The 26215-nt window shown below is 48.1% G+C and overlaps 1 protein-coding gene across 19 annotated transcripts in view; it reads left to right on the top strand.

The window, feature by feature from the left end:
* The window catches only part of HSPG2 (heparan sulfate proteoglycan 2), a 218492-nt gene that overhangs the window by 111960 nt on the left and 80317 nt on the right, over positions 1–26215 (top strand). For 11 of the 19 annotated variants that reach the window (XM_083750019.1, XM_083750017.1, XM_083750031.1 and 8 more), the window contains 16 exons: positions 474–592; positions 2811–2922; positions 3048–3161; positions 4532–4659; positions 4760–4846; positions 6211–6260; positions 6571–6656; positions 7027–7167; positions 10855–11046; positions 13563–13613; positions 15772–15867; positions 16313–16558; positions 17758–17856; positions 19934–20017; positions 23385–23477; positions 24445–24525. In XM_083750019.1, the coding sequence (XP_083606145.1) occupies positions 474–592; positions 2811–2922; positions 3048–3161; positions 4532–4659; positions 4760–4846; positions 6211–6260; positions 6571–6656; positions 7027–7167; positions 10855–11046; positions 13563–13613; positions 15772–15867; positions 16313–16558; positions 17758–17856; positions 19934–20017; positions 23385–23477; positions 24445–24525 (1779 nt within the window). The remainder of the gene's footprint in view (positions 1–473; positions 593–2810; positions 2923–3047; positions 3162–4531; positions 4660–4759; positions 4847–6210; positions 6261–6570; positions 6657–7026; positions 7168–10854; positions 11047–13562; positions 13614–15771; positions 15868–16312; positions 16559–17757; positions 17857–19933; positions 20018–23384; positions 23478–24444; positions 24526–26215) is intronic. The other 8 variants (XM_083750024.1, XM_083750026.1, XM_083750023.1 and 5 more) reach the window with 4 other exon arrangements.

The raw sequence follows: 26215 nt of genomic DNA, 5'->3' as shown, positions 1-26215 counted from the left end.
ACTATAAAATAAATAAGACAGTATTGTAGATGATAAAAATGAAAAAAACAATCTTTCTTACTATAGTTATTATTTGGATGGGGGGCATTTATCCATTTCCGCAGTCACACAATCAATCAATCAATCAATCCATAGCTGAACTAGGTTTCACCCAGCCACAAAAACAAATGAACCGAAAAAGCCTCAAAAACAAAAACGCAAAATAATTAGCAAGAACAAAAGTGCCAAACTTAATCTCCTCCGGAAGGCGGTTTGACTTCCAATATGTTCGAAAACCAAGGTGCAGCTTCTGATTGGTGCAGGTGCCCCGGAAACAATAGCCGACAGCTGCATCGGATGTCCGGCTTCCGAAAAACATTTGGAAACCAGGACACTTCTGGGTTATTGGCGTTTGGGAGCCAAGGCGTTTGAGAACCAAGGTACCGCTGTATGAGAAAGCACAAACCTCACTCTCCTGCTCCCATTTCTTTCAGCAAGCCTGGCGTCGCGCAGACGGTCAAAAAGGCACCCGTGAGCACCTCCTGATGGCCCTGGCTGACATTGACGTTTTCATGATCCGGGCCTCCTACTCTGACCGGCAGGCGGAGAGCAGGTAAAAAGGGGTTGTGTCCCTGACCAGCAAATGGGACCAATGGGGAATGATGCTGGTCTGTGCCAGATAGGAGCTGGGAGCCCAGGGGATTCTGGGAAGGCCAGCTTCTGGGGACTAGCTATGGTGGAAGGATCCATGGGTGGTAGAAGGCTGGTGAGTGAGAAAGATATATTTTGAAGTTTCACAGAAGATTGGAATAAATATACGAACTTTTTGAAGAGCAATTGTAATCAACAAATTACACTAGCAGGACTACAAGAAGTTTTGTAAGGAGGAATATATGAAATATTGCAAAGAAGATAAAGATGAAAGATATTAGTTATGATACTTAAATGTAATAGTGAAAGTAAGAAATGTAAACTAAGTGGAAAAGATGGGAAAATTTTCAGATGTGATTGACGGAGGTCTAAAAAACTGTATAAGATATAAATGTATGTTTTATAATGGTTGGAAATGATATGTTAATATATATTTTGGGACGACTTAGCAGGTGACAGTGTGGTTTTTTTGCGGTTAAAGTGTCTTGGTATTTTAGTATAAACTTACATTTCTAACCCAATGGGGATGACGGAATTAGAAGGGACCCCCCAAAGTCATCTGGTCCATTTTAGTATTAAGTGCTATATAAATGTACCAAATAGAAAGGGTGGCAAGGAATAAAGAGGTTTAAAAAGAGAATTACTGGATGCTAAGATCCAGGTTGGGGCAAGTACTCTTTGGTGACAGAACCCCAGCAGAGATTTAAAATCACAAAACATGCAGCAAAGCATGGAAATGTATGTTGGCAGATGGATTATTGTAACCAGAACATCCGACACAGCTTCTGCTTGAGTGCAAGAATCTCTTGCAACCAATTGGAATCCATGCCTTAGTTGTTGAACGTTTCAGAAGTTGAACAGTTGTCCGGAATGGATTACATTCAACAACCAAGGTTTGACTGTATTCAATAAACATTTTCGAATCTTCTTTAAACATACATTCATCTTGTTCTCTTATTCTGTATGTTAGGTCTTCAAGCTGCGCATATTCTGTCAGCTTAAGTTGACATTCTTCTTTGCTTGGGACCTTGCTCGTTTTCCATTTGGGGGCTAATGAAACACGGGCCGCAGTACAGTTGTACGTTGGAAGTCAAACGGAATCCATTCGACTTCCAAAGCATATGGAAGCCAAAGAGCGGCTTCTGATTGGCTGCAGGAAGTTCCTGCAGCCAATCGGAAGCCATGCCGAATGTTTGGCTTCTGAAAATCGTTCGAAAACTGGAACACTCACTTCCGGGTTTCAATCATTTGGGAGCTGATTTGTTCAGGAGCCAAGGTGTTTGAGATCCAAGGTACAACTGTACAGTCATACCTTGGGTTACAGATGCTTCAGGTTGGCGTTTTCAGGTTGTGCACTACCCCAAACCCGGAAGTACCGGAGCAAGTTACTTCCGGGTTTGCGCAGAAGCGCTAAATCGTGCTTTGCACATGCGCAGAGGTGCCGAATCGCAACACACACGTGCGCAGACATGGTGCTGTGGGTTGTGAACCCCGCATGGATCACGTTCGCAACCCAAGCGTCCACTGCAGTAGCATACATAAACAACCTATTTTGACACCTGGGAATTTCAGTCTGAATTATCCCCAACAGAATTACAGTGGTGCCCCGCAAGACGAACGCCTCGCAAGACGGAAAACCCGCTAGACGAAAGGGTTTTCCGTTTTGGAGGTGCTTTGCAAAACGAATTTCCCTTGCGAGTTCCTGCGGGTTTTTTTCCCCTTCCCCCCCTTTTCCTAAGCCCTAAGCCGCTTATCAGCTGATCCACTAAAAGCCGCTAAACCGCTAATAGCGCTAATCCGCTAAGCTGTCAATGGGCTTGCTTCGCAAGACGAAAAAACCGCTATACGAAGAGCCTCACGGAACGGATTAATTTCGTCTTGCGAGGCACCACTGTATCCCCAACTGGTTTAGGGGGAGGGGGGAGTACTATTAAACATTTTTCTCAATTCGTTATGGATCATTTCCCAATATTTTTTACCCTTTTACAAATCCACCACATGTGAAGGAATGTTCCCTCCGCCTCTTTGCATCTCCAGCACTTATCTGATTCAGTCTTATACCTCTTGGCAAGCCTACTCAGAGTTAAATACCATCTGTGAATCATTTTCATGTCGTTCTCTTTCAAAGAATAACACGGGGCAGAGCCTTTTCGCTCACTGTGGCCTCTTCCTCCTTGCAGGATCTCTGGCATCCACATGGACGTGGCAGTGCCACACACCACGGGACTGAGCCCAGCCCTGGAAGTCGAGGACTGCACTTGCCCGCCGGGATATCGCGGCCCCTCCTGCCAGGCAAGTAGACCCTCAGGAGTAGACCCTCAGGGTTCTCAAGTCACCTGGCACAGTGGGGTTGGGGGCTGATTCCTACGCCACACCCTATTACTGAGCTGAGCCCTGCCCTCCCGTCTCTCTCCCAGGATTGTGACGTCGGCTACACACGCACCACCAGTGGTCTCTACCTGGGGACCTGCGAACGCTGTGACTGCAACCAGCACACCGCCGAGTGTGACGCCGAGACCGGAGACTGCCAGGTGAGACTTCCTGGGGCTGGTTGGTGTGGAGGGGAGCAGCTCCTCACTGGCCACACCAGTGTGGGCTCCTGTAGAATCATAGAATCATAGAGTTGGAAGAGACCACAAGGGCCATCGAGTCCAACCCCCTGCCAAGCAGGAAACACCATCAGAGCACTCCTGACATATGGTTGTCAAGCCTCTGCTTAAAGACCTCCAAAGAAGGAGACTCCACCACACACCTTGGCAGCCAATTCCACTGTCGAACAGCTCTTACTGTCAGGAAGTTCTTCCTAATGTTTAGGTGGAATCTTCTTTCTTGTAGTTTGGAACCATTGCTCCGTGTCCGCTTCTTTGGAGCAGCAGAAAACAACCTTTCTCCCTCCTCTATGTGACATCCTTTTATATATTTGAACATGGCTATCATATCACCCCTTAACCTCCTCTTCTCCAGGCTAAACATGCCCAGCTCCCTTAGCCGTTCCTCATAAGGCATCGTTTCCAGGCCTTTGACCATTTTGGTTGCCCTCCTCTGGACACGTTCCAGTTTGTCAGTGTCCTTCTTGAACTGTGGTGCCCAGAACTGGACACAGTACTCCAGGTGAGGTCTGACCAGAGCAGAATACAGTGGCACTATTACTTCCCTTGATCTAGATGCTATACTCCTATTGATGCATTCCAGAATTGCATTGGCTTTTTTAGCTGCCGTGTCACACTGTTGGCTCATGTCAAGTTTGTGGTCAAGTTTGTAGTAGCAGGGTGGTTTGGGGAGGTCTTCGATGAGGTGGTAAAGGTGGTTGGGGAAACCCAGCCAGATGGGTGGGGTATAAATAAATTAACATCATCAATTTTATTTTACATTGGTACCTCGGGTTAAGAGTTTAATTCGTTCCGGAGGTCCGTTCTTAACCTGAAACTGTTCTTAACCTGAGGTACCACTTTAGCTAATGGGGCCTCCCGCTGCTGCCGCGCAATTTCTGTTCTCCTCCTGAAGCAAAGTTCTTAACCCGAGGTACTATTTCTGGGTTAGCGGAGTCTGTAACCCGAAGCGTCTGTAACCTGAAGTGTCTGTAACCCGAGGTACCACTGTATTTATTACAGTCATACCTCGGGTTGAAGTAGCTTCGGGTTGAGCATTTTCAGGTTACACTCCATGGCGACCTGGAAGTAACGGAACGTGTTATTTCCGGGTTTTGCGGCTCGCGCATGCGCAGACGCTCAAAATGACATCATGCGCATGCGCGAAAGCGGCGAATCACAACCCGCAGATGCGGGTTGCTTTTGCTTCAGGATGCGAACGGGGCTCCGGAACGGATCCCATTCGCAGCCAGAGGTACCACTATTATTATTATTATTATTATTATTATTATTATTATTATTATTATCCACAGGCCTGCCAGCACAACACAGAAGGACAACGGTGTGAGCGCTGCCAGCCAGGTTTCTTTGGTGATGCCAGGCGTGGGACCCCCGGAGACTGCCAACCGTGCCCGTGCTACGGACCCTATTCTGCTAGCCAGTAGGTACCGCCTGCCAGCCGTTCTGCTCTCCTCCTCCCCCCTTTTGAGCGAGGGGTGGTTTCTCTCGGCTGCTAACTTGCCGCCCTTCTCTTCTCCCAGGCCCGCCAAGACCTGCTTTGTGGACACAGACGGGCAGCCCACCTGCGACTCCTGCGCCCCGGGCTACATCGGGCGCCAGTGCGAAAGGTAGGATGGCCGTGATGACTCTGCCAGGGAGGGGTGTAAGAATGAGCCCTCAGGCTGGGGGGGGGAGAGAAATTGCCCACTCCTGGTGTGATTGGATGGCGGGTGCCTTCTTCCTTTCGAAAATCCAGCTGGTTCTCAGTAGACAGGGAACTACTGGGCCAGGGTGGGGGAGACCTTCCTCCCACCAGGGAGCTCTCACTGCATAACCACGGGCTGCTTCTCTTTCTCATCCTAAACTCGCAGGGTTGCTGTGAGGATCAAATGTGGGTGGGGGGTTGCCCCGAGATCCAGCAGAGATGTGGCTGGCAGCCTCGCTTCTGACTTTCAGAGAAGTTGTTATGCCAACAGTCCGTTGCTTAAAACTTTTTTTAAATGATTATTATAAATTTGTTTATTTGGTTTTTAAAATTGAAATTTTACAGACATATATCAAACATAAATCACAAAAACAAGATCCCAAGGAATCTCCTAGACTTCCCTCCTCCCCTTTGTGGGTTCTACTGTTAATCATTTCCTCCTCCATCTTTTATGATAAACCAAATCTTTTACCTCTCCATTGTGTCCAAAATTCACTATTAAGCTAGAAGTGATACTCCAATCCTACTAATGATTTTAACCTTTTACAATGGTCTTTAAGATAAGTTATAAAATTTCCCCCTTCCTGATTACATTTTTGGCCTTCCTGATTTCTGATTCTTCTGGTCATTTTGGCCATCTCAGCATAATCCATCAACTTGATCTGCCATTCTTCTCTGGTAGCAACTTTATCTTCTTTCCATTTCTGGGCCAATAACATCTGTATAGAGGTTCTCCGCCGAGCAAAAATGGAAGCACAAATCTTAAAATATCAGAGATTAGGAAACGCATAGAGGCAGAAGAAAGTCATTAAATAAATCATGGGAATAAAATCAGAGACTAGGTATAGATAAGAAAGTGAGAGTTGCGAGGAGAAAAATGTAAGGTGAAGAGAAAAGAAATCAATACTGGAAAGATGTGTTTATAACAATGGCATCCACAGTTTGTATTTCTTAAATTACTGTATGTTTTCGACAAGATATGTTGTTTAACGTTCTTCCTATTCTCTTTCTCTTTTTTTTCTTTTCTTTTTTTCTTTTTTTCTTTATAACAAAATATTGTGTCTCATTATGTGTATCTCTCAACGTGCAAATAAAAATTATTTTTTAAAAAAGGGGGGGGGCAGAACATACTCTCTTGCTCCCAGCAGCCAGGGAGGTGAACTTGGGCACTTCCGAGCCTGGAAGGTGTGTGTGTGTGTGGGGGGGGGCGATGGGCTGAAGCAGATCCTCAGACTTTGGCCTCTGCTCCTTTCATCCCCTTAACTCATTCCTCTTCTTTTGGGCCAGGTGTGCGCCGGGCTACGTGGGCAACCCCAGCCGGGGGCAACCGTGCACAGGTGAGTCCAGCTTCTGGGGCAAAGGGAGCCGTCCGCCAACAGAGAAACCAGGTTTCCGCAGCCCAGCGAACTTTGATTGTTTCTGGCATACCATGAAAAGCCTCCCTGGAGAATTTGATTGACGCAGCCTCCAGTGTTTTGGACTTCCGACTCCCAAGCCGGGAGGCTGAGAAGCATTGTAGCTCAAAATATCTGGTCTGGCGAAGGCGGAATCATAGCCTTGGGGTGGGTGGAAGGGGAAATAGTCTCACTTTTTCACCTGCCAAGCACCCACTGTCCTCAGCAGTTCCCTTCCACTTCTCCCCCCCAGCTACAGATCATGGCACCCGATGCCACTGCGATCCACATGGAAGCATCAGCAGTCATTGTGATGCCAGCGGGCAGTGCCAGTGTAAGGTAAGGCAGGAGGGGGGCAGCCCTGGGGGGGAAGCACCCATCGGTGTGCATTCCCTCCCCAGCTCAGAAACCAATTTCTTTCCTTTTTTTTAATTTTTTCCCCTTCAAATTTTGTTGTCCTTCAGGGGCACAGTTACCCCATTCAGGACCAGGGAGTCCTCCACACCTGCCCGCCTCCTGTCCCCCCAAAACAGTACTCCTGTCTTGTCAGGATTCAACCTCAATCTGTTGAGGAACAGCGCATTCTGTTTCCACTCTCCTTTTCCAGCTGCCTTTTCCTTCCCCAGCAGACCCTCCTCCTTTCTGCGCCCACTGCCTGCCCATCATCCTCATTACTTTGCACTCCAGCTTTTCTCCATTCCCTTTGCAGGCACACACGGAGGGGCCCTCCTGCAGCAGCTGTCGGCCGCACCACTTCCACCTGAGCACGGAGAACAAGGAAGGCTGTTTGCCCTGTTTCTGCATGGGCGTCACCCAGCAATGCACCAGTTCCTCCTACCACCGGGACCTGGTAAGAGCAGCACAGCATCTTTTCTTTCCTGGACTTCCAGGAATTTCCGTCCTGCTGTTCTTGGGAAATGTACCAAACTATGTTTCACACGGGACGCGGGTGGCGCTGTGGGTAAAACCTCAGTGCCTAGGACTTGCCGATCGCATGGTCGGCGGTTCGATTCCCTGCGGCGGGGTGAGCTCCCGTCGTTCGGTCCCAGCTCCTGCCCACCTAGCAGTTTGAAAGCACGTCAAAGTGCAAGTAGATAAATAGGTACCACTTTCTAGCGGGAAGGTAAACGGCGTTTCCGTGTGCTGTGCTGGTCCTGGCTCGCCAGAGCAGCTTCGTCACGCTGGCCCCGTGACCCGGAAGTGTCTTCGGACAGCGCTGGCCCCCGGCCTCTTAAGTGAGATGGGCGCACAACCCCAGAGTCGGTCACGACTGGCCCGTACGGGCAGGGGTACCTTTACCTTTTTATGTTTCACACGCACTGTTACCGGTGCCACATAATACTCTTTCCACATTTGTAAGAAGGCAATCTTTTAGCAAGGCACACTTTGGAACTCCCCGTCTATTGACCTTTACTCTTCTCTTTTCTAAGCTTGCTAAATGTGTTTTTGTGCAGGTGAAGCCTGTCTGGATAAGCAGAATGTTAACAGGCTTTTTTTATATGTATGTTTAAAAAAGATTTTCGTGGTTTACCAAAGTAGGTGCAATGTCTCTCTCTTTTTCCCCAAGTAACATTATTTGCAGATCAGTTTCATTTTTTTGACTAGTGTTTTCATCTTGATTTTGTCTTACCTTTGATTTCTTTTAAAAAGTAAATGCTTTAATGATTTTTTTTGGTTTTTTTAATATTTTATGTATGATTTTCAATTTTACACATTTCACTAATTTTACAATCCTTTTAACATTTCCAAACTTGACTTCCTTCCCCCTCTTTCTGCAGTTCCTTAAATTTATTTTTAATTTTTTCTACATATCCGAACTTAATTTGCTCATTTATTCATCTACCGTATATACTCGAGTATAAGCTGACTTTTTCACCACATTTTTATGCTGAAAAAACCTTCTCGGCTTATACTCGAGTGAGGGTCCCACTTGCCTGTTCTCTGGTGTAGTGCGGATGACTTGTGAGCAGCAGAAGCTGTCGTTGGTGGAGGAGGATGATCATAGAATCATAGAGTTGGAAGAGACCACAAGGGCCATCGAGTCCAACCCCCTGCCAAGCAGGAAACACCATCAGAGCACTCCTGACATATGGTTGTCAAGCCTCTGCTTAAAGATCTCCAAAGAAGGAGACTCCACCACACTCCTTGGCAGCAAATTCCACTGTCAAACAGCTCTTACTGTCAGGAAGTTCTTCCTAATGTTTAGGTGGAATCTTCTTTCTTGTAGTTTGGATCCATTGCTCCGTGTCCGCTTCTCTGGAGCAGCAGAAAACAACCTTTCTCCCTCCTCTATGTGACATCCTTTTATATATTTGAACATGGCTATCATATCACCCCTTAACCTTCTCTTCTCCAGGCTAAACATGCCCAGCTCCCTTAGCCGTTCCTCATAAGGCATTGTTTCAGCCTTTGACCATTTTGGTTGCCCTCCTCTGGACACGTTCCAGTTTGTCAGTGTCCTTCTTGAACTGTGGTGCCCAGAACTGGACACAGTACTCCAGGTGAGGTCTGACCAGAGCAGAATACAGTGGCACTATTACTTCCCTTGATCTAGATGCTAGGAATTAGCAGCATGAAAGCAGCCTTTTCTTTTCAATTTTTTAAATTAATTTTCCAACTTTATAACAAACAAATAGAAAGAAAACATCAAAAAACAAACAAACATTTATCCTAGCTGTAATAATTCAACTTTTGTTAACATTGTTGGATGACTTCCTCAAGTCCCCCTGACTGAGTTTCCATATAAATCATTGTAGCAGTTTTCCAAAACTATTTTCACATAAAATTTACTTGGTCAATTAACATCTTTCTTTCTTTTACCATAATATTCTACAACATCACTTATTTAAATCCTAGGCCAATCTGATACTCACAAGTAATTCTATTTAAGTTATCTTAACATATTTAGCTAAATAGTCTTTAAATTTCTTCCATTCCTCTTGGTACACCTCTTCCTTCTGGTCGCGGACTCTTCCGGTCAGGTCGGCTAGCTCCCAAAAGTCCATCATCTTCATCAGCTATTCCTCCACTGCTGGTACTTCTTGTGTTTTCCAATTTTTGGCCAACAATCTGACATCTTTCTTTTGCAATTCCAAACCTGTAGGAAGGCTTCTGGTTTCTTAATAAATGTATATTTCAACATTTTTTTCAATTCATTACAAATCTTTTCCCAGAAGTCTTTCACCTTGCGACAAGTCCACCACATATGGTAAAAAGTACCTTCTTTTTCTTTACATTTCCAGCATAGGTTATCACTCTTGTGGTAGATCTTTGCTAATTTTACTGGGGTTAAGTAGCATCTAGACATCATTTTCATAACATTTTCCTTTAACACTGTACATGCAGTGAACTTGACCCCAGGCAGCCCTGTTTAGGGAAGCTTTTAATATTTGATGTATTACAGTATTTTAATATTTTTTTGTAAGCCTCCCCGAGTGGCTGGGGAAGCCCAGCCAGATGGGCGGGGTATAAATAATAAATAATAATAATTATTGTTATTATTTCGGGCTGCTCCTTCCTCCTCCTCCGCCACCGCCAACAGCAGCAAAGTTGCACGTGTGCAAACACTTAAAGAAGCCCAGGCATTCTGACGCATGCGCGGCAGTGCTCCTTTTAAAAACAAAGCAAAACCAGGCAGAGCGGTGGCGACGGTTGCCGTGGCAACTGCCATTATGGTTCTAGAAGGCGCTCATGAAGGGAAACTGCCTTTCATATCCTACTCCCCCAGCCTGAGGCGCGGGGGGCGGCCCCGGATGGTGCTGTGCTGGCTGCAGAGCCTCGACCTCAGCTTCTCGCTGAGGAGTTCCAGAGTGTAGATGCTTCCACACTCAAAGATTAGTTTCCTACCGATGACGAACGAGTCTTATGTGGCACCTGTAAGAGTCCCAGTTCAGCAGATGGAAGCTGCAGTTGGTTGCGACCCTCTGCCATCCATCTGGTTATCCCCCGCTTGGACTGCTGCAATGCACTCTATGTGGGGCTACCTTTGAAGGTGACCCGGAAACTACAACTAATCCAGAATGTGGCAGCCAGACTGGTGACTGGGAGCGGCTACCAAGACCACATAACACCCATCTTGAAAGACCTACATTGGCTCCCAGTACGTTTCTGAGCACAATTCAGAGTGTTGGTGCTGACCTTGAAAGCCCTAAATGGCCTCAGTCCAGTATACCTGAAAGAGCATCTCCACCCCTATCACTCTGCCCAGCGCCGAGGGCTTTCTGGCGGTTCCCTCGCTACGAGAAGCCAAGTTACAGGGAACAAGGCAGAGGGCCTTCTCGGTAGTGGCACCCTCCCTGTGGAACTCCCTCCCACCAGATGTCAAACAGAACAACAACTACCAGACTTAGAAGACATCTGAAGGCAGCCCTGTTTAGGGAAGCTTTTAATGTTTGATGTATTACAGTATTTTAATATTTTGTTGGAAGCTGCCCAGAGTGGCTGGGGAAGCCCAGCCAGATGGGCAGGGTATAAATAATAAATTATTATCATTATTATCATCATTATTATGTGTGCCATCTCTGCTCTTTCCCTGCAGATCACCACGCCTTTCCTTCCCAGAAACTTCCAGGGATTCTCACTGGTCAACCGCCAACACACCACCCGGATCGAGACCGGCTTCACGGTGGAGATGTCCCCTGAGGGTCCGCAGCTTTCCTATGCCCGCTTTGGGCAGCTGGGGGAGGAAACCTACCGCTGGCAGTTGCCGGAGACCTACCTGGGCGACAAGGTGAGAGCCCTGCTCTGTGGGATGCAGGGAGTGGCGCTTGCAGTTCTTGAGCCCATCCCTGTGGCGTCTGGTCATCCTCCCCGGACAGTCTCTTCGAATCGTGTTCCTCGTGGTCCGTTGGGAACCAAGGCCATAGCTGTCAACTTTCAGGGATCAGCAGCCTCGAAAATAAGGGATCAGCAGCCTCACCTGTCCTGGGGACAGTCTACGGGATATGTAACAATGCGGGAAGCAGCGGGAAATAAGGGAATTTCCCACCAAAAAAGGGAAGGTTGACAGCTATGACCATGGCATTGATTTGGGGGGCGGGGGGGGGGGCGAGATGGAAATTCATAGGTTGTTTCCAGAGAGAGGTGAGATCAGAACCTTGGTTTTGAAGGTAAGTCCATGGGTACCAACTTAAAGAAGGAGACAAATGAGAAAGGAAGGATGCTAGGAGGCCGATGTGGATTCAGTCGGACCATTGGGTCCATCTAGCCCAGTATTGTCTACACTGGCTGGCAGCAGTGGCTCTCCAGGACTTCAGGCAGCCTTACCTGAAGATGCTGCCAGTGGGGGTTGAACCCTGAGCTTTCTACATGAAAGGCAAGTGTTCTGCCACGGCGCAACAGCCTGTTTTCAAGCAAGGAGGGTGCACAGATTAAAGTGCACATTGAGTGCCAGACTAGGACCTGGGTGACTAGGGTGCAAATCTTCCTGGGTGCTGCTTCATGGTTTCTCTCTCCTCTTCCCAGCCATCTCCCAAGAAAGAAGTCTCACTTTTCTGGCGCGCGAAGCTCCCAGAAGTGATCTTGGGCCACTCGTTGCCTTGGTCAGCCTAGCTTGCCTCGCAGGGTTCTTGTGAGGATTAAATGAGAACAGTGGAGCTCTTTGGAAGGCAGGTGGGACACAAGTGTAGTGGTGGTGATTTTGGTGGGAAAGAAGGGAGGAATTCCACCCCTTCCCTATTATTATTATTATTATTATTGTTATTTCCCCATTCCCAGGGTTTTTCTAGCAGAAAACCACACAAATAGACTCAGGGGTTCCCCTGCGGATGTCCTCTTACAGTCAGCATGTGAGGAGGTCTAGATAATAATTTTATTATTATTATTATTATTATTATTATTATTATTATTATTATTTATACCCCGCCCTCCCCAGCCAAGGCCGGGCTCAGGGCGGCTAACAAGCAATAATAAAAACAAGTTGAATGAATACAACTTAAAAACAAGATTAGAATACAGCAATTAAAATATTGAAACATAAAAATATTAAAATGGAGCCTCATCACAGGAGGAGAAAGGAAAAAGAAAAAAGAAAGAGGGGGAGGGAATCAAATTGGCCAAAGCCAAAGGCCAGGCGGAACAACTCTGTCTTACGGGCCCTGCGGAAAGAAATCCGATCCTGCAGGGCCCTGGTCTCATGAGGCAGAGCGTTCCACCAGGCCGGGGCCAGTGTTGAAAAGGCCCTGGCTCTGGTTGAGGCTAATCTGACTCCCTTAGGGCCCGGGACCTCTAGGGTGTTGCTATTTATGGACCTTGAGGCTCTCCGTGGGGCATACCGGGAGAGGCGGCCCCGTAGGTACGAGGGTCCTAGGCCGTGATGATGCAGCCCCTTGCCAGCAGAAGATGGCACAAGACTGGGTGGATCCTGGGTGCCCCCAGAGCTCCCCCCACCCGTTCCAAGCTTCCCCCAAAGTAAGCCATTCCACGAGGCTGGAAGTGGGTGGGGACTGTTATCCGGGCATTCCTGACGGACAGCAGGAAAGTGAGGCTTCCTTCTTGGGAGATTCTTGCTGTTGTGGTTTATTGAATTTAAATACCGCCCTATAAAAACATCGCTGTATATGAAATAAAAATAAAAGCAGAGAAGGCCCGTTCTCGTGTTGCCACCCTCCGGACTTCTCGAGATGGCTGGGAGGAAGAGAGAGAAACCACGAAGCAACACCCAAGAAGGTAGGTGGTTAGGATTCTGGAGGTAGACCTCCTTTGCTGCTCTACCCTCTGACAATCCTGTCTTCGAATATGCATTGCAGAGGTTGGGCTTGATGACCCTCAGGGGTCCCTTCCAACTCTAGAATTATATGATTGCAAGGAGTGGGGTGGGCATCCCTAGGTTTGACAGCGCGCATCGCCTGCCCCCCAAACCCGTCTTGAATTAGCAACGGTCGCAATTTCCTGTGGCAGGGAGTTCCACAGGCTTACGTGTGAGTTGTGCAAAGGCGTGCTTTATTTTGTGAGGGGATGACACTTTGAACTCGGAGGGGGCAAGGTTCAATGAGAGAGTCCTTCTGGTTGAGGGAAAATATTTTATCCAGCCCCCAAATCTGCTCAGAGCCTTCTTTCCTGCGCCACTTCAGAGCTGGCTAGAATACTGGGGGGCAAGCTGGACAGGAGGAAGAGTCTTTTTCCCAGGAGGGGCACAATGATGGGGCTGAATGTATTTAGGGGTCTGGCATGGGCTATGAACTCTCCACCTTTACCTTCTCTCTGTCTGTCTCTTTTTGTTTCTCTCATTCTTTCTTTCCTGCCCAGACTGTCGGGCAGAAGGAAACCTACTTTGCCCGGATGCGCCGTGCCCACAAGGTACGCGGGCAGAGATGCCCGTAACAGAGCATGGACTTGTTGGGTTCTGGGGCATGCTATTGTATTGTGTGCTTCTAAACCAGGGTACGGGGAGGCCTGGTTGTCGAAGGCAGGAGGCCCCGAGAGGATGACTCACTAAGAAGAAAGGTGGTTTGCAGCGTTTGGGGCTTTTCAGTTCAGAGGAAAGGCGAGTCGAGAGGTGACGTGATAGAACTGTGTGAAGTTATTATGCATGGCATTGAGAAAGCTGAATGTTGGAAGATTTAGGACAGATAAAAGTAGGCCTTTCTTATGTTCTCTGGCTGGCATCTGTGCAAAAGCGGCTGACATGCTTTGTTCAGAAGCCACAGAGATTGCTCAGCCTTTTACAGAGTCAGACTTCCATGGGCTACCTAGCTTTTAAAAACGTTTTTAGGACCCATCCTATATTGAGATGGCCATTTCTTTTAAACCCTTTTTAATCTTGCATTTTTTTTTAGAGGGACGCGGGTGGCGCTGTGGGTTAAAGCCTCAGCGCCTAGGGTTCGAATCCCCGCGGCGGGGTGTGCTCCCGTCGCTCGGTCCCAGCGCCTGCCAACCTAGCAGTTCGAAAGCACCCTCGGGTGCAAGTAGATAAATAGGGACCGCTTACTAGCGGGAAGGTAAATGGCGTTCCATGTGCTGCGCTGGCTCGCCAGATGCAGCTTGTCACGCTGGCCACGTGACCCAGAAGTGTCTGCGGACAGCGCTGGCTCCCGGCATCTAGAGAGATATGAGCGCACAACCCTAGAGTCTGTCAAGACTGGCCCGTACGGGCAGGGGTACCTTTACCTTTTAATCTTGCATTTTAAATTGTTGTAACCTGCCCTGAAGAACCTTAGGATGAAGGGTGGGTCATGAATCAAAATAATCGCAGCAATAACAACAGCTCAATGTTGTCGACAGTGACTGAAAACAGCTCTCTGGTCTTTTTTTATTTTTCCAAATATTTTTATCGGTTTTTACACAAACAGATTTAAAATAGTGGAAAAAAGAAGAACTTTTAACATATCCACACATGAGATTCTCTGAAGCTAGTGACTCCCCCCCCCCCGCCCCCTACATGGGGTCCTTAAGATATTTTTTCTAAAACTACATATCATTACATTCTCCACGTTTTTCATTTCTCTAAATTGTCCGTGTCTTTCGTTTCTTTACAAGTCATTTTTTAAGTCCAGCTGACGTTTTTATTTGTTTGCAATTGTCTCCTAAGTTATAAATTTTCCCCATTCTTCTGTAAAGTCTTTATCTTCTTGATTCCTGAGTCTCCCGGTCAGTTTTGACCATTGGTAGCCATACTAAGGCCCAGGGGCCGGATCCGGCCCAGTCGCCTTCTAAATCCGGCCGTGGACGGTCCAGGAATCAGTAGAATGAGTAGAATGTGTTCTTCTATTTAAAATGCATCTCTGGGTTATTTGTGGGGCATAGGAATTCATTCATATTTTTTTTCCAAAATATAGTCTGGCCTCCCACAAGGTCTGAGGGACAGTGGACCGGCCTCTGCTGGAAAAGTTTGCTGACCCCTGGTTTTGACATTTCAGCATAGTCCAATAATTCGGCTTGCCATTCTTCCCTAGTCGGGACTGTTGCTTCCTTCCATCTTTGGCCTAGTAGCATCCTTGCAGCTGTTGTCACGTACATAAACAGTCTTTTCTGGTCTTTTGCAATGTTGGTATCTGTATTTCCTAAGAGAAAAGCTTCTGGGGTTTTTTTACAAACATTTCCCCCCCAGTTCATTATACTGTATATCAATTCCCAAAATGACTTTGCCATCCTACATGACCACCACATATGAGCTACAGCTCTTTTAACAGCTCCTGTGATTTTGAGTGTCTGCTGGTGTCGCTGGAGTTAGTGCATGCCCCCAACTCTGTGGTGTGCTGCCTCCTAAGATAAACAGACCCCCCCTTCATGCAAATTGGGGGGGTTTGCACTCTGCCCTCCTAACGTGTTCCTGTCTACCTTTCCCTCCCTTCCCTGCATGGGCACCCCATACCAAGCCCCCAAACAGGAGAGCCTCTGCATGAGGGGCAACAGTGAATGTTCAAAGGAGTCAGGTGTGGGGAGGCTGTCAGCTTTGCATGGCCAGGCGAGAGGCCGGCCAGCTTTCAACATGCCCACCGCCCGTGTCCCACCCCAGCAGAACTCCACATCCCTCACAGAGGAGCAGCTGAGGAAGGACGTGGCAGCTGGCAGGATTCCCAGCTCTGGCGGCCGGGTCCGGCGAGCCACCCAGGTAACGAGTGCGAAAGCCGGCTCCATGGGGATCTGTCCAGCTGGGGATAGCGGCGTTTGTCCTGGGTTGGGCAGCCATTCTGAGCTCTGTCCTTTTCAAGGATGCCCAGCCGTTTTCAGGCCTACCAGCGTGAGTAGATAAGTAGGTACCACTGCGGCGGGAAGGTAAATGGTGTTTCTGGCACTGGTCACGGCGTCCTGTTGGGCCAGAAGTGGTTGAGTCATGCTGGCCACATGACCCAGAAAAGCTGTCTGTGGACAAACACCGGCTCCTTCAGCCTGAAAGCGGAGATGAGTGCCGCACCCCATAGTCTAATTAGACTGGACTTAACCGTCCTAGAGTCCTTTACCTCTCTGTACTGGGCTCTTTTGCTCTGCCTGTCTGCCTCTCTCTCTCTCGCCCCCCCCTTTCTTCCTTCCCTGACTCCCTCACCTCCATCCTTCAGGTGCAGGAAACCCAGTTGAGACGCGATGCTGAAATCTGGGAGATGCTGTCCCGCTGGCAGGCCTCCTCCCGCAGGGCACCCCCTCCTCCCAAGGAGAAGGAGGAGGGCGCCCCCAAACCCCCTCCAGCAGGACTGCGGACCCCCTCAGCTGCCCAGGCAGCTCACCTTGGCCCTCCTCGCTCCTTTGCCTCCTTGGCCAGGGATCCTGTGCTCCACGCTTCTCTTGCTGCTGCTCCCGGCTCCCAGGTACATCCCTGCCCTTCCTTGGCCTCATAGGGGAGCCCTGGGTCTCCCTGCTTGGCCCTGTCCTGGGGCACACCTGCTTGCTGCCAGCGCACTGGCTGAAATCATACTCATCTGGGCCATATTGGGTTTGGAAGCCAAACCACGGGGTGGGGGAGAGGGGCTCAGAGCTTATGTCTTACTCCCTTTTCCAGGGATTTTGTCCTTCCTTCCCTCTGCCTTTCCTTCCATCCTTTTGTGTTCCCCAACCTTCCTATTCTTTCTTTTTTTTAAAAAAAATATTATGTATTAATTCATTCATTCCTTTGACAAAGTAATAATCAGAAATAAATAAGAATAAAAATGTGCACCCCACCCCTGAGATCGTTCCATTGTAACTAGCCAACCTCCCAAAATTTCAACACCTCTTGCGATGGTGACAGTACAAATTCTACAAACACCCTCCGTATCTCTTCAAAGTCATTTCTCCTGCATATTCCCCGTCTTACCTTAATGGCACATGTCAATTTATCATTCATAGCTATATCCCACACCTCTTTATACTGTTCTTCCATTTTATATTCTGCTTGCCCCTTCCACTTCCTAGCTATAATAATTCATACAGCTGTCAATAAATTTGTGAGCAAGTCCTTCATAGCCTGCGAACCTTCCACTCCATCGTAAATTGGCAATAATGCTACCTCTGGACTTTCGGTCAGCTTTAACCCAGTGATTTCTGTTATCTCCTTAAACACCCTTTGCCAAAAAAATATTTACACTCCCACCAACTGTGAATATAATTCCTGGATTCCTGGCATCCCCTCCAACATAACACTGAATATTCCTTGTTTATTTAATTTAATCTGACTGGTTATTAGATACCATCTCCAAACTAATTTATAATATTCTTATGGACAACATTTTGAACGTATGTTTCTCCCATATTTACCCCCAACTTTGACTATCTGCCCTGTGTGGGAAAAGGAGACAACCTTCCTTTCTGCCTGCTTCCATCTTTCCTTCTGTTCTTCCCTCCTTCCTTTTCTCTCTCCTTCCCTCCACCCTGCCATCTTTCCTTTCAACTTTCTGTCTTTCTGTCTACCTTTCCTTCCTCCCCTCCTTCCTGCCCTCCTTTCTCCTATCCTTCCACCCTCCCTTTCCTCCCCACTACCTTCCTGTCTTCCCTCTACCTCTCTCACTCAACATCTTCTCTTGGCCTCAAGCCCCAGGGACAAGGAATCCCCGGCGGAAGGTCTTCAGACTCCTCCATCAACCTGCTCTCTTCCTCCCAGTCCCGCCTCAGGGTGTCTGAGGCTAAAAAGGTACCCACAAGCAGGGTAGAGTGGGCAGCGAATGGAGCTTTGGCATGGAGAGGTGTGTGAGAAGGGGAGAGCTCTGCCACACAGCAAACACACAGCTGTCCAGAGCAGAGGCAGAAAAACGCGTGCCCCCCAAACCCTCTAGAAGGCATTTTCGAAAAAAACCAAAATGTTTGTGCGGAATTTGGGGGGCCGTTGGTGCCAAAGCTGGCTACTCTTTTCTGCCTCTCACCTTGGACCTCACTCTGCTTTTGGCATTGCTCATCTAGAAGGTGCAAAGCAAGCATTGGCAGGGGGTTTGGACTGGATGATCCTTGGGGAACCTTCCAGATCTACGATTCTGGGCTCACATTTGGCAGGGAAAACTTCCCTTTGCCTCTTTGATAGGAAGGAGGAGCATTTTGCAGATTTGCCTTCCTGTCAGTTCTATACCTGAAGATCTCAGGGCGTTTCACATAAAGGATCACATACTTAAAATGAAAATAAAAATGACAACCCAATAGAACCCCCCTAATAAAAAGAGCCAGCAAAAAGGGTATAGGTCAGGCAAAGGCCTGGTTAAAAAGGAACGGTTTTGCCTGGTGCCTAAAGGTGTATAGTGAAGGCGCCAGGCAAACCTCCCTGGGGAGGGCATTCCACAGACGGGGAGCCACTGCAGAGAAGGCCCCGTTCTCATGTTGCCACCCTCTGGATCACTCAAGGAGGAGGCAGACAAAGAAGGGCCTCAGATGATCTCAGGGTCCAGGTAGGTTCATATGGAAAGAGGCAGTCCTTGAGGTATTGCGGTCCTGAGCCGTTTAAGGCTTTATAGGTCAAAACCAGCACTTTGAATTGGGCCAGGAAACTAATTGGTAGCCAGCGCACTCCGACCAGGATCGGTGTAATATGCTCAAACCATCTTGCTTTGGTGAGCAACCTGGCTGCTGAATTCTGCACTAGCTGAAGTTTCCGAACTGTCCTCAGAGGCAGCCCTACGTATAACACATCTAACCTTGAGGTTAGTTCCCCAGGACACCTTATGAGTTCAACTGGCCTCTGCCTCCAGGGCTACCAAATGGTGACCCTGTCTTGCAATTCAGCTGCTTGGAAACCTAGCGGCCTCAATTGGCTCTGTGATGGCATATGGGTTTGTGGGACAGGGGAGCCCTTCCATCTCGTCCTAAGCTGGCTTGTTAGCGATCCCTCCCCCCGTCGTCCCCTCAGATCTTGCCCTTGTTGCAGCCCACCTGTCTCCAGCCACCTGGGTGCTGGGGACCGTGCTGAGGAGGGCTGCACTGAGAATGGTGGAAGCCTCCCCCTGCCCTGATCAGGATCCTGAATCTTCCCAGGAACATGGAAGTAGCATAGATTTGGAACAGCGGTTTGCAGAGGGACATAGCTCAGAAGGCAGAAGCTGGGAAGTACTGGGTGGGGAACAGCTAGGAGAGGAAGAACTGGGAGAGAGAGAGTTAACAGACTCAATGTCGCTGGAAAGCGTGCAGCCGCTCAGCCCAAGGTCAAGGAGAGCAGATAAGGTGGCAGCACAGAAAGCACAGCGGTTGCAAGACCAGGTTACAAGTTGTGGAAGTGAAGTGGGTGACCAGGGAGGAAGTGGGTGAAACTTTTAATTGGGAGCACCACTGTTCCTAGGAATTCTTTGTTCTCTCTCTGTGATCATTAAAATTTCTAACTGGTAAGAGACGCCTTTCGTTTTGTTCTGCTTATCTGCTGCCAAAGGGCGGGGAGGAAGCTAAGTTCCAGAAGCCTGACACTGTGTTTGCAACTCGGGGCTGATGGGAGTTGTGGTCCAAAACAGCCAGAAAGAACCAGGCAGATGGAGAACATTGTTGCGACAGCTCTTTGGGAGAGTGGGTGGCTGAGTAATAGAGTCAGTGGGTGGTTGTGGCACCCCACCCACCCCATGGGCTTGGAGTCTGGGGCACGTTCTGGACAATGGGTGGTGGTTCTGTCTCTCTGTCTTTCTCTGAGCTATGGTGCCTGCCTGGCTGTGGCACATGTTGTGGAGCTGTGCGCTTTGAGATTTGCCTCGTCTGTCAGCTGGTCCCCTCACTTTCCTCTGAATCTTCCTCTTCTGTCTCAGTATTGGTTACTCTACAAGGGCTTCTCTCTCCTTCCCGAAATCGCTTTCTACTGGAAGCTGCCGGACCCCTTCCTGGGGGACAAGGTAATCTTAACTGCATAGACTGTAGGGGGGAGGTGAGGGGCAGGGATGAGAGCCATTCCGGGGGCTCTGTGCTTGTGTCTGTTTGCATGGCGGTGGCATCAAAACAAAAGAAAGTCCTTCGCACAGCACATAGGCACATGACCACGGTCTTTGCTGGCTTTGGAAGAGGATGAGACAAAATCAAGGAGGGAAGGGGCTTCTAGCCACAAGGGCTCTGCCCTCACAGCCAGAGGCAGCAATGGTTCAGAATACCAGTTGCTGGAAACCACAGAAGGGGGAGAATTGCTCTTGAGCTCCAGTCTGGGTTGCTGGTTTTCCATGGGGACATCAGGTTGGCCCCTGTGCGAACAGGATGCCATTGGCCTCATCCAGCAGGCTGTTCCTCGTGTTCTTCTGAAGGAGGACAGAGAGCACGGTGCCGATAGATAGATGGATAGATAGATAGATAATTTATTACGGTCGGAGACCAGCTTATAAAATGCACTTGGGGGTACAATCCCAGAAGGAAAACAAACATTTAAAACAATGTACAACAATAAATTTAAACTTTATAAATGCGATAAGCATATACACATTTAAAACTTTAAGTGGTGCCAATAATGCCAAGGTTGCAGGTTCGATCTCTGTATGGGAGGGACGGCTGCATATTCCTGCGTTGCAGGGGGCTGGACTAGACCATTGGTTCCTGTAATGGTTCTGGGGGTTGCTCGTGCGTAAACCGGCGCCACACCTGGCTGGGTTGCCTGAGTGAACCTTTTCTGTCCGGACAGCCACTCGCCTGTGGCTGTCTCAATCGCTGGCAGAATCCGTCAGTGGGCGTTTCTTGAACTTCTTCCAGCAAAGAAGCTCTTTGACGCTTAGTCTCCGCCTACTCTCCCTGCGCGGAAGCCTTCTGCGCAAGGAGGGTGTGGGCAGCGGAGGACCCTTACTCTCCCCGCTGGTCCCCGGAGAGGAGTCATGGGACTGCCTTGCTGATTCCCCCATCTGCCCCCCTTCTCCACTGGTGCTACGCTGATTCTCTTCCCCAGAAGATGGGCTGCCTCTCCCAATCCCGGGACGCTCTCTGGAATCCCTTTCGAGCCCCCTCTCTCCCTCTGGCTCCGATGGCAGTTCCCTGACAGTTCCCAACCTTTTTTTTGGCCATGCCCCACCTAATATAACCAGGTGACATATACAGTGGTGCCTCGCAAGACGAAATTAATCCGTTCTGTGAGGCTCTTCGTATAGCGGTTTTTTCGTCTTGCGAAGCAAGCCCATTGACAGCTTAGCGGATTAGCGCTGTTAGCGGTTTAGCGGCTTTTAGCGGATCAGCTGATAAGCGGCTTAGGGCTTAGGAAAAGGGGGAAAAGGGGGGAAAAATCCCGCAGGAACTCGCAAGACATTTTCGTCTTGCGAAGCAAGCCCATAGGGAAATTCGTTTTGCGAAGCGCCTCCAAAATGGAAAACCCTTTCGTCTAGCGGGTTTTCCGTCTTGCGAGGCGTTCGTCTTGCGGGGCACCACTGCAATTGTTATTATTCTTATAATTATTCTTATAATTATTATTAGTGATATATAATTCTTATTAGTGACATATAATTCTTATTATTCAAAAAGTGAACTCCTATTCATGTGGAGGAAGCCTAAAAGGCCATGAACTGTTAACAGCTCATTCTCAAATTGCCCCCCTTAAAAATCAAATTGCCCCCCTGTGGGGCATGTGCCCCACGTTGGGAACCACGGGACTAGACAATCCTTGGGGTCCCTTCCAACACCACGATTCTGTGAAATGGATGGTGACACTGCAGTTTTGTACCCCCTGTGCCAACTTTAGAGGGAAGGTCGTAAAGCAAGATATGTTAATATTTAAATCTTAGAATAGCTTTGGAAGTGGATATAGGCTGTAGGGTTAGAAGTAGAAGATAGTGTATTACTTGTAAGGGATAAAATGTGGAGATTTTTATGGTAGAAGTAAGTGTGATTAAAAAAATGTTTAAAAATTATGATATATGTAAACTGCTAAAGATTAGGTAAAATGAAAATCAGATAGGGGGACTTGGGGAAGCTAACCTAACAATGTTTAGAAAAAATAAGGATAAGACAAAAAATTGTTTGTTTCGTTTGTTTTCCTGTTTGTGTTGTTTAGTTGTGTTATAAAATGAATAAAAAATTTGGGGGGAAATAAAAATAAAGGGAAGGTCGTGCCTTGGGGGATCACAAAGAGAACGCTCTTTGTGGGGTTTTTTTTATCTGTCGCATAGACACACTTGCAGAAGCGGCAATGCCTCTGAATAAACTAGCTGTGGGGAATCACAAGTAAGGAGAAGGCTGCTGTTTTCATCAGGTCCCACTTGCAGGCTTGCCATAATGGGCCTCTGGTTGACCACTGGGAAAACAAGGTGCTGGACTAGGGGGCCTGATCCAGCAGCTTCAGGGCTCCTCTGAAGTCCTAGCACATGCACAGAACCCTCTTTGTTTTCTGCACCAAGAAGCTGCAAATCTTTGGAGCAGGGTTGCAGGTTACTTCCAGCCTTGGGAGCCTAACCCGGCCCTCTAAGGTTCTTTTTCCAGCCCTTGAGACTCTGCCCCACCACCCCAGTGCTTTTGCCTGGCCAGGATGTGCCCTTGAATTGTGACGCCTCTCGCTTGCCAAGATGGAGAGAAAGCACACATCCAAATGTGTATTTACTTGATTTCTGCATAGTTGGAATGTAGCCTGCAGCACCAGTCAGTCACATCGATGGCCCCACCCACTTATGACTTTAGCCCCTCCCACTTTAGCCCCACCCACCACCGAAGGGCAGAAGAAGGTGCCCTACTGCTTATGGCAGACACCCTCCTGATGACTTATGTGTTTTAGAAGAACTTAAAATGTGGGGAGGGAGTGCGCAAGTGAACGGCAGCATAAAGGGGGTGCACGTTGCTTTTGGGGGTGCCATGCTAGCCCCAGAAGCCGTTCGCCACCATGCACAGGGTGCAATTTCTTTGAAAGACTCCCTAAAGTCTGTTTTTTTAATTATTATTTGACTTTATGAAATGTGATGATATTGTATCTAGTTTTGTATAAACTGGGTCTGGTTAGAGAAGTCTTACTCGTTTGTGTTTCAGTTCAGCCATCTTCCTATATACTTGATTTAAATATAATTAAAAATTTCCAAGTCCTACCTTTCAAGGTTGTTGTGGGGATGAAATAGGCAGCAGGGGGAAGAGAAGAACCATGTGCTCAACTATTTTGGGGGAAATGCAACGGGGGAGGGAAATTCACTTTTTACGAAGTCGAAAATTTCAAAACGTGGGCCTTACGATGGGTGCATGACACTTGTCCGGGGGTGCGGCCCCTGACCTGCATCAAGATGGGATGACCTGACCCCTCTCACCCCACATTTGCAGGTTGGATCCTACGGGGGACGCCTTCGCTACACCCTTTCCTACAATGCCGGAGGACGAGGCACCCCACTGCCAGACGCCGATGTGCAGATCACTGTAAGGAAGTGTCCCTGCTTGCTCAGGAGAGGGCTGGGTTTGTACAGGTTTAGCTAGAGAGGTGGGGGCAAGGACACCCCCTGGAACTCACTGGGCATCAGGACCTGTATAGAAGCAGAGGCCCTCATTTCTGGGATTGGAGGAAGCCCTGGCTCCCACATATACCACTCCCGTAAATGTTTATTTATGCCTCTGATTTGGAGGCTACTAGATAAAGGGGTTTTTTTGGGGTGGGGGGGATTTAGCGGCCACTAGCAGAAATATCATGTGAATAAGAAAAGGGACGCTGGTAGCACTGTGGTCTAAACCACTGAACCTTTTCTTGGTGGTTCGAACCCCATGACGGAGGGAGCTCCTGTTGCTCTGTCCCAGCTCCTGCCAACCTAGCAGTTCAAAAGCACACCAGTGCAAGGAGATAAATAGGTACCGCTGTGGCGGGAAGGTAAATAGTGTTTCCGTGCGCTCTGGTTTCCGTCACGGTGTCCGGTTGCACCAGAAGCAGTTTAGTCCTGCTGGCCACATGACCCAGAAAGCTGCCTGTGGACAAACACCGGATCCCTCGGCCTGAAAACAGGATGAGTGCTGCAACCCCATAGTCGCCTTTGACTGGATTTAACCATCCAGGGGTTCTTTACCTTTACCTTTACCTTTTGAATAAGGTTACTAGCCATTGTGGCTACTAGCCACAAGGGCCATTCTCTGATTTCATGGGAAGAGGTAGCGACTCTTCTGAATCCCAGTTGCTGGAAACTACAGGAGGGTTGCTCCCATGCTTGAATCCTCCTCGAGGGCTTCCCTTAGGGGCTGTTTGCATTCCTGTTCCATGATTGCAGTCATGGGATTGTTGTCTTTCACATGACGAGCTCTTGACAGGGGCATCACAGTGACCAGGATACTGCCCTGATCCAGTCAACTCTTCTTATGTTCTTACATTCTCTTTTGGTGTCTCCCTCCCCCCCCCCCCCAGGGTAACGACATCACCTTGGTGGCCTACCTGTCGGAGCTGCGGCCTCGGGAACGCAAGAGCTTTGAGGTCATCTTCCAGGAGGTGAGGCCTCCCTGTGCCGTCTGCACCTGAGCTCAATGTTTCTCTTGGTGGCAATGAAGCCGCCCCATATACTTGGGAAGGGGAGAGAGGTGGGGATGCAGGCAGCACTGACGCTGCTTTGGTGGAGAACGTGGGCCACTCTGGCTTAAATAAAGCAACTGGAGGAGGAGGAGCAATGCATCTAAGTTTACGGACCCTGCAGCTTGTTTCCGTTGTCCATTGCCACTTGTCCTGTCCCTCTGCTATGCCCGCCAGCTGGCAAAATGAGCTTCATGGTCAGAGGCTGCAATACTTCTGAATACCAGTTGCAGGAGACCTCAGGAGGGGAGAGTTGCAGTGAAGCCACTTCCATTATTGCCCCTTATATATATATATGGCTGTGTGTGTGTGTGTGTGTGTGTGTAGTAATGATCATAAATAAATAAGAATAAAAATGTTCACCCCACCACTGAGACCTTTCCATTGTAACTATACATCCTCCCAAAATTTCAACACCTCTTGCAATGGTTTGATCCCTTTGCGTTTTAACAGAACAAATTCTACAAACATATCTTCCATATCTCCTCAAAGTCATTTCTCCTGCGTATTCCCCATCTTATCTTAATGGCAGATGTCAATTTATCATTAATAGCTATATCCCACACACCTCTTTATACCATCTTTCCATTTTATATTCTGCTTGCCCCTTCCACTTCCTAGCTATCATAATGCATGCAGCTGTCAATAAATTTGTGAGCAAGTCCTTCATAGCCTGTGAACCTTCCACCCCACCGTAAATGGATAATAATTTTACCTCTGGACTTTTGGTCAGCTTTAACTGCTTCTCTGCTTTCTGCTGGTACCTGTGGAAATGTTAAGGATAATAGGAAAAGATATATTGAATAAGTATTATTCTTCCTTTACTCATGCTAATAAGTGATGCAGCAGAGCAGATTCCCCTCAATATAGCTGGAAGCTAGTTTGCAGATTCATATGAATCTCTTAGTTAAGTCTATTCCTGGTGTCCCCTTTTGATCCCTCTTGAAAGAATAAAGACATGAGAGTCTTTCTGAGTAAAGTAACAAGTTTACTCACATTTCAGTTCACGATTTGATCCCTGTAAGGCAGGCTTCACTTGGTAGTTACATAAAGAAACTGTGAGTTTGTCTCATATGGAGACTGAATTCCTGTGCTGCTGGCTGAGAGCCAGCAAACAGCAAAATTTACATTAATATAACAAAATGGCTGCAGGAGAGCAGCATGCCAGGAAAAGAACAGCAAGACAACAGAAAGACAAAACGACTGAGAAAATGACTGCATGACTCAGCTCTTTTATGGAGTCAGACAGCGCCAAGGGCCGGTTCCCTCAGTACAGGAAGCAAAGTGACAGGGAACCAGACAGAGGGCCTTCTCGCTAGTGGCGCCCACCCTGTGGAACACCCTCCTATCTGATGTCAAGATAATAAACAACTCTCTCTTGAAAGACGACTTTTAGAAGACATCTGAAGGCATCCCTCTTTAGGGAAGCTTTTAATATTTGATGAATAATTGTATTTTCATATTTTGTTGGAAGCTGCCCAGAGTGTCTGGGGAAACCCAGCCAGATGGGCAGGGAATAAATTATTATTATTATTATTATTATTATTATTATTATTATTATCACCATCATCATCATCAACTCCTAGGTCACATGCAGGGGGAGGAAGCTCCA

This window comes from Podarcis gaigeae (assembly GCF_964106915.1).
Source record: "Podarcis gaigeae genome assembly, chromosome: 8".
Classification (NCBI taxonomy): domain Eukaryota; kingdom Metazoa; phylum Chordata; class Lepidosauria; order Squamata; family Lacertidae; genus Podarcis; species Podarcis gaigeae.
This window is presented reverse-complemented; position numbering and strand designations above follow the sequence as displayed.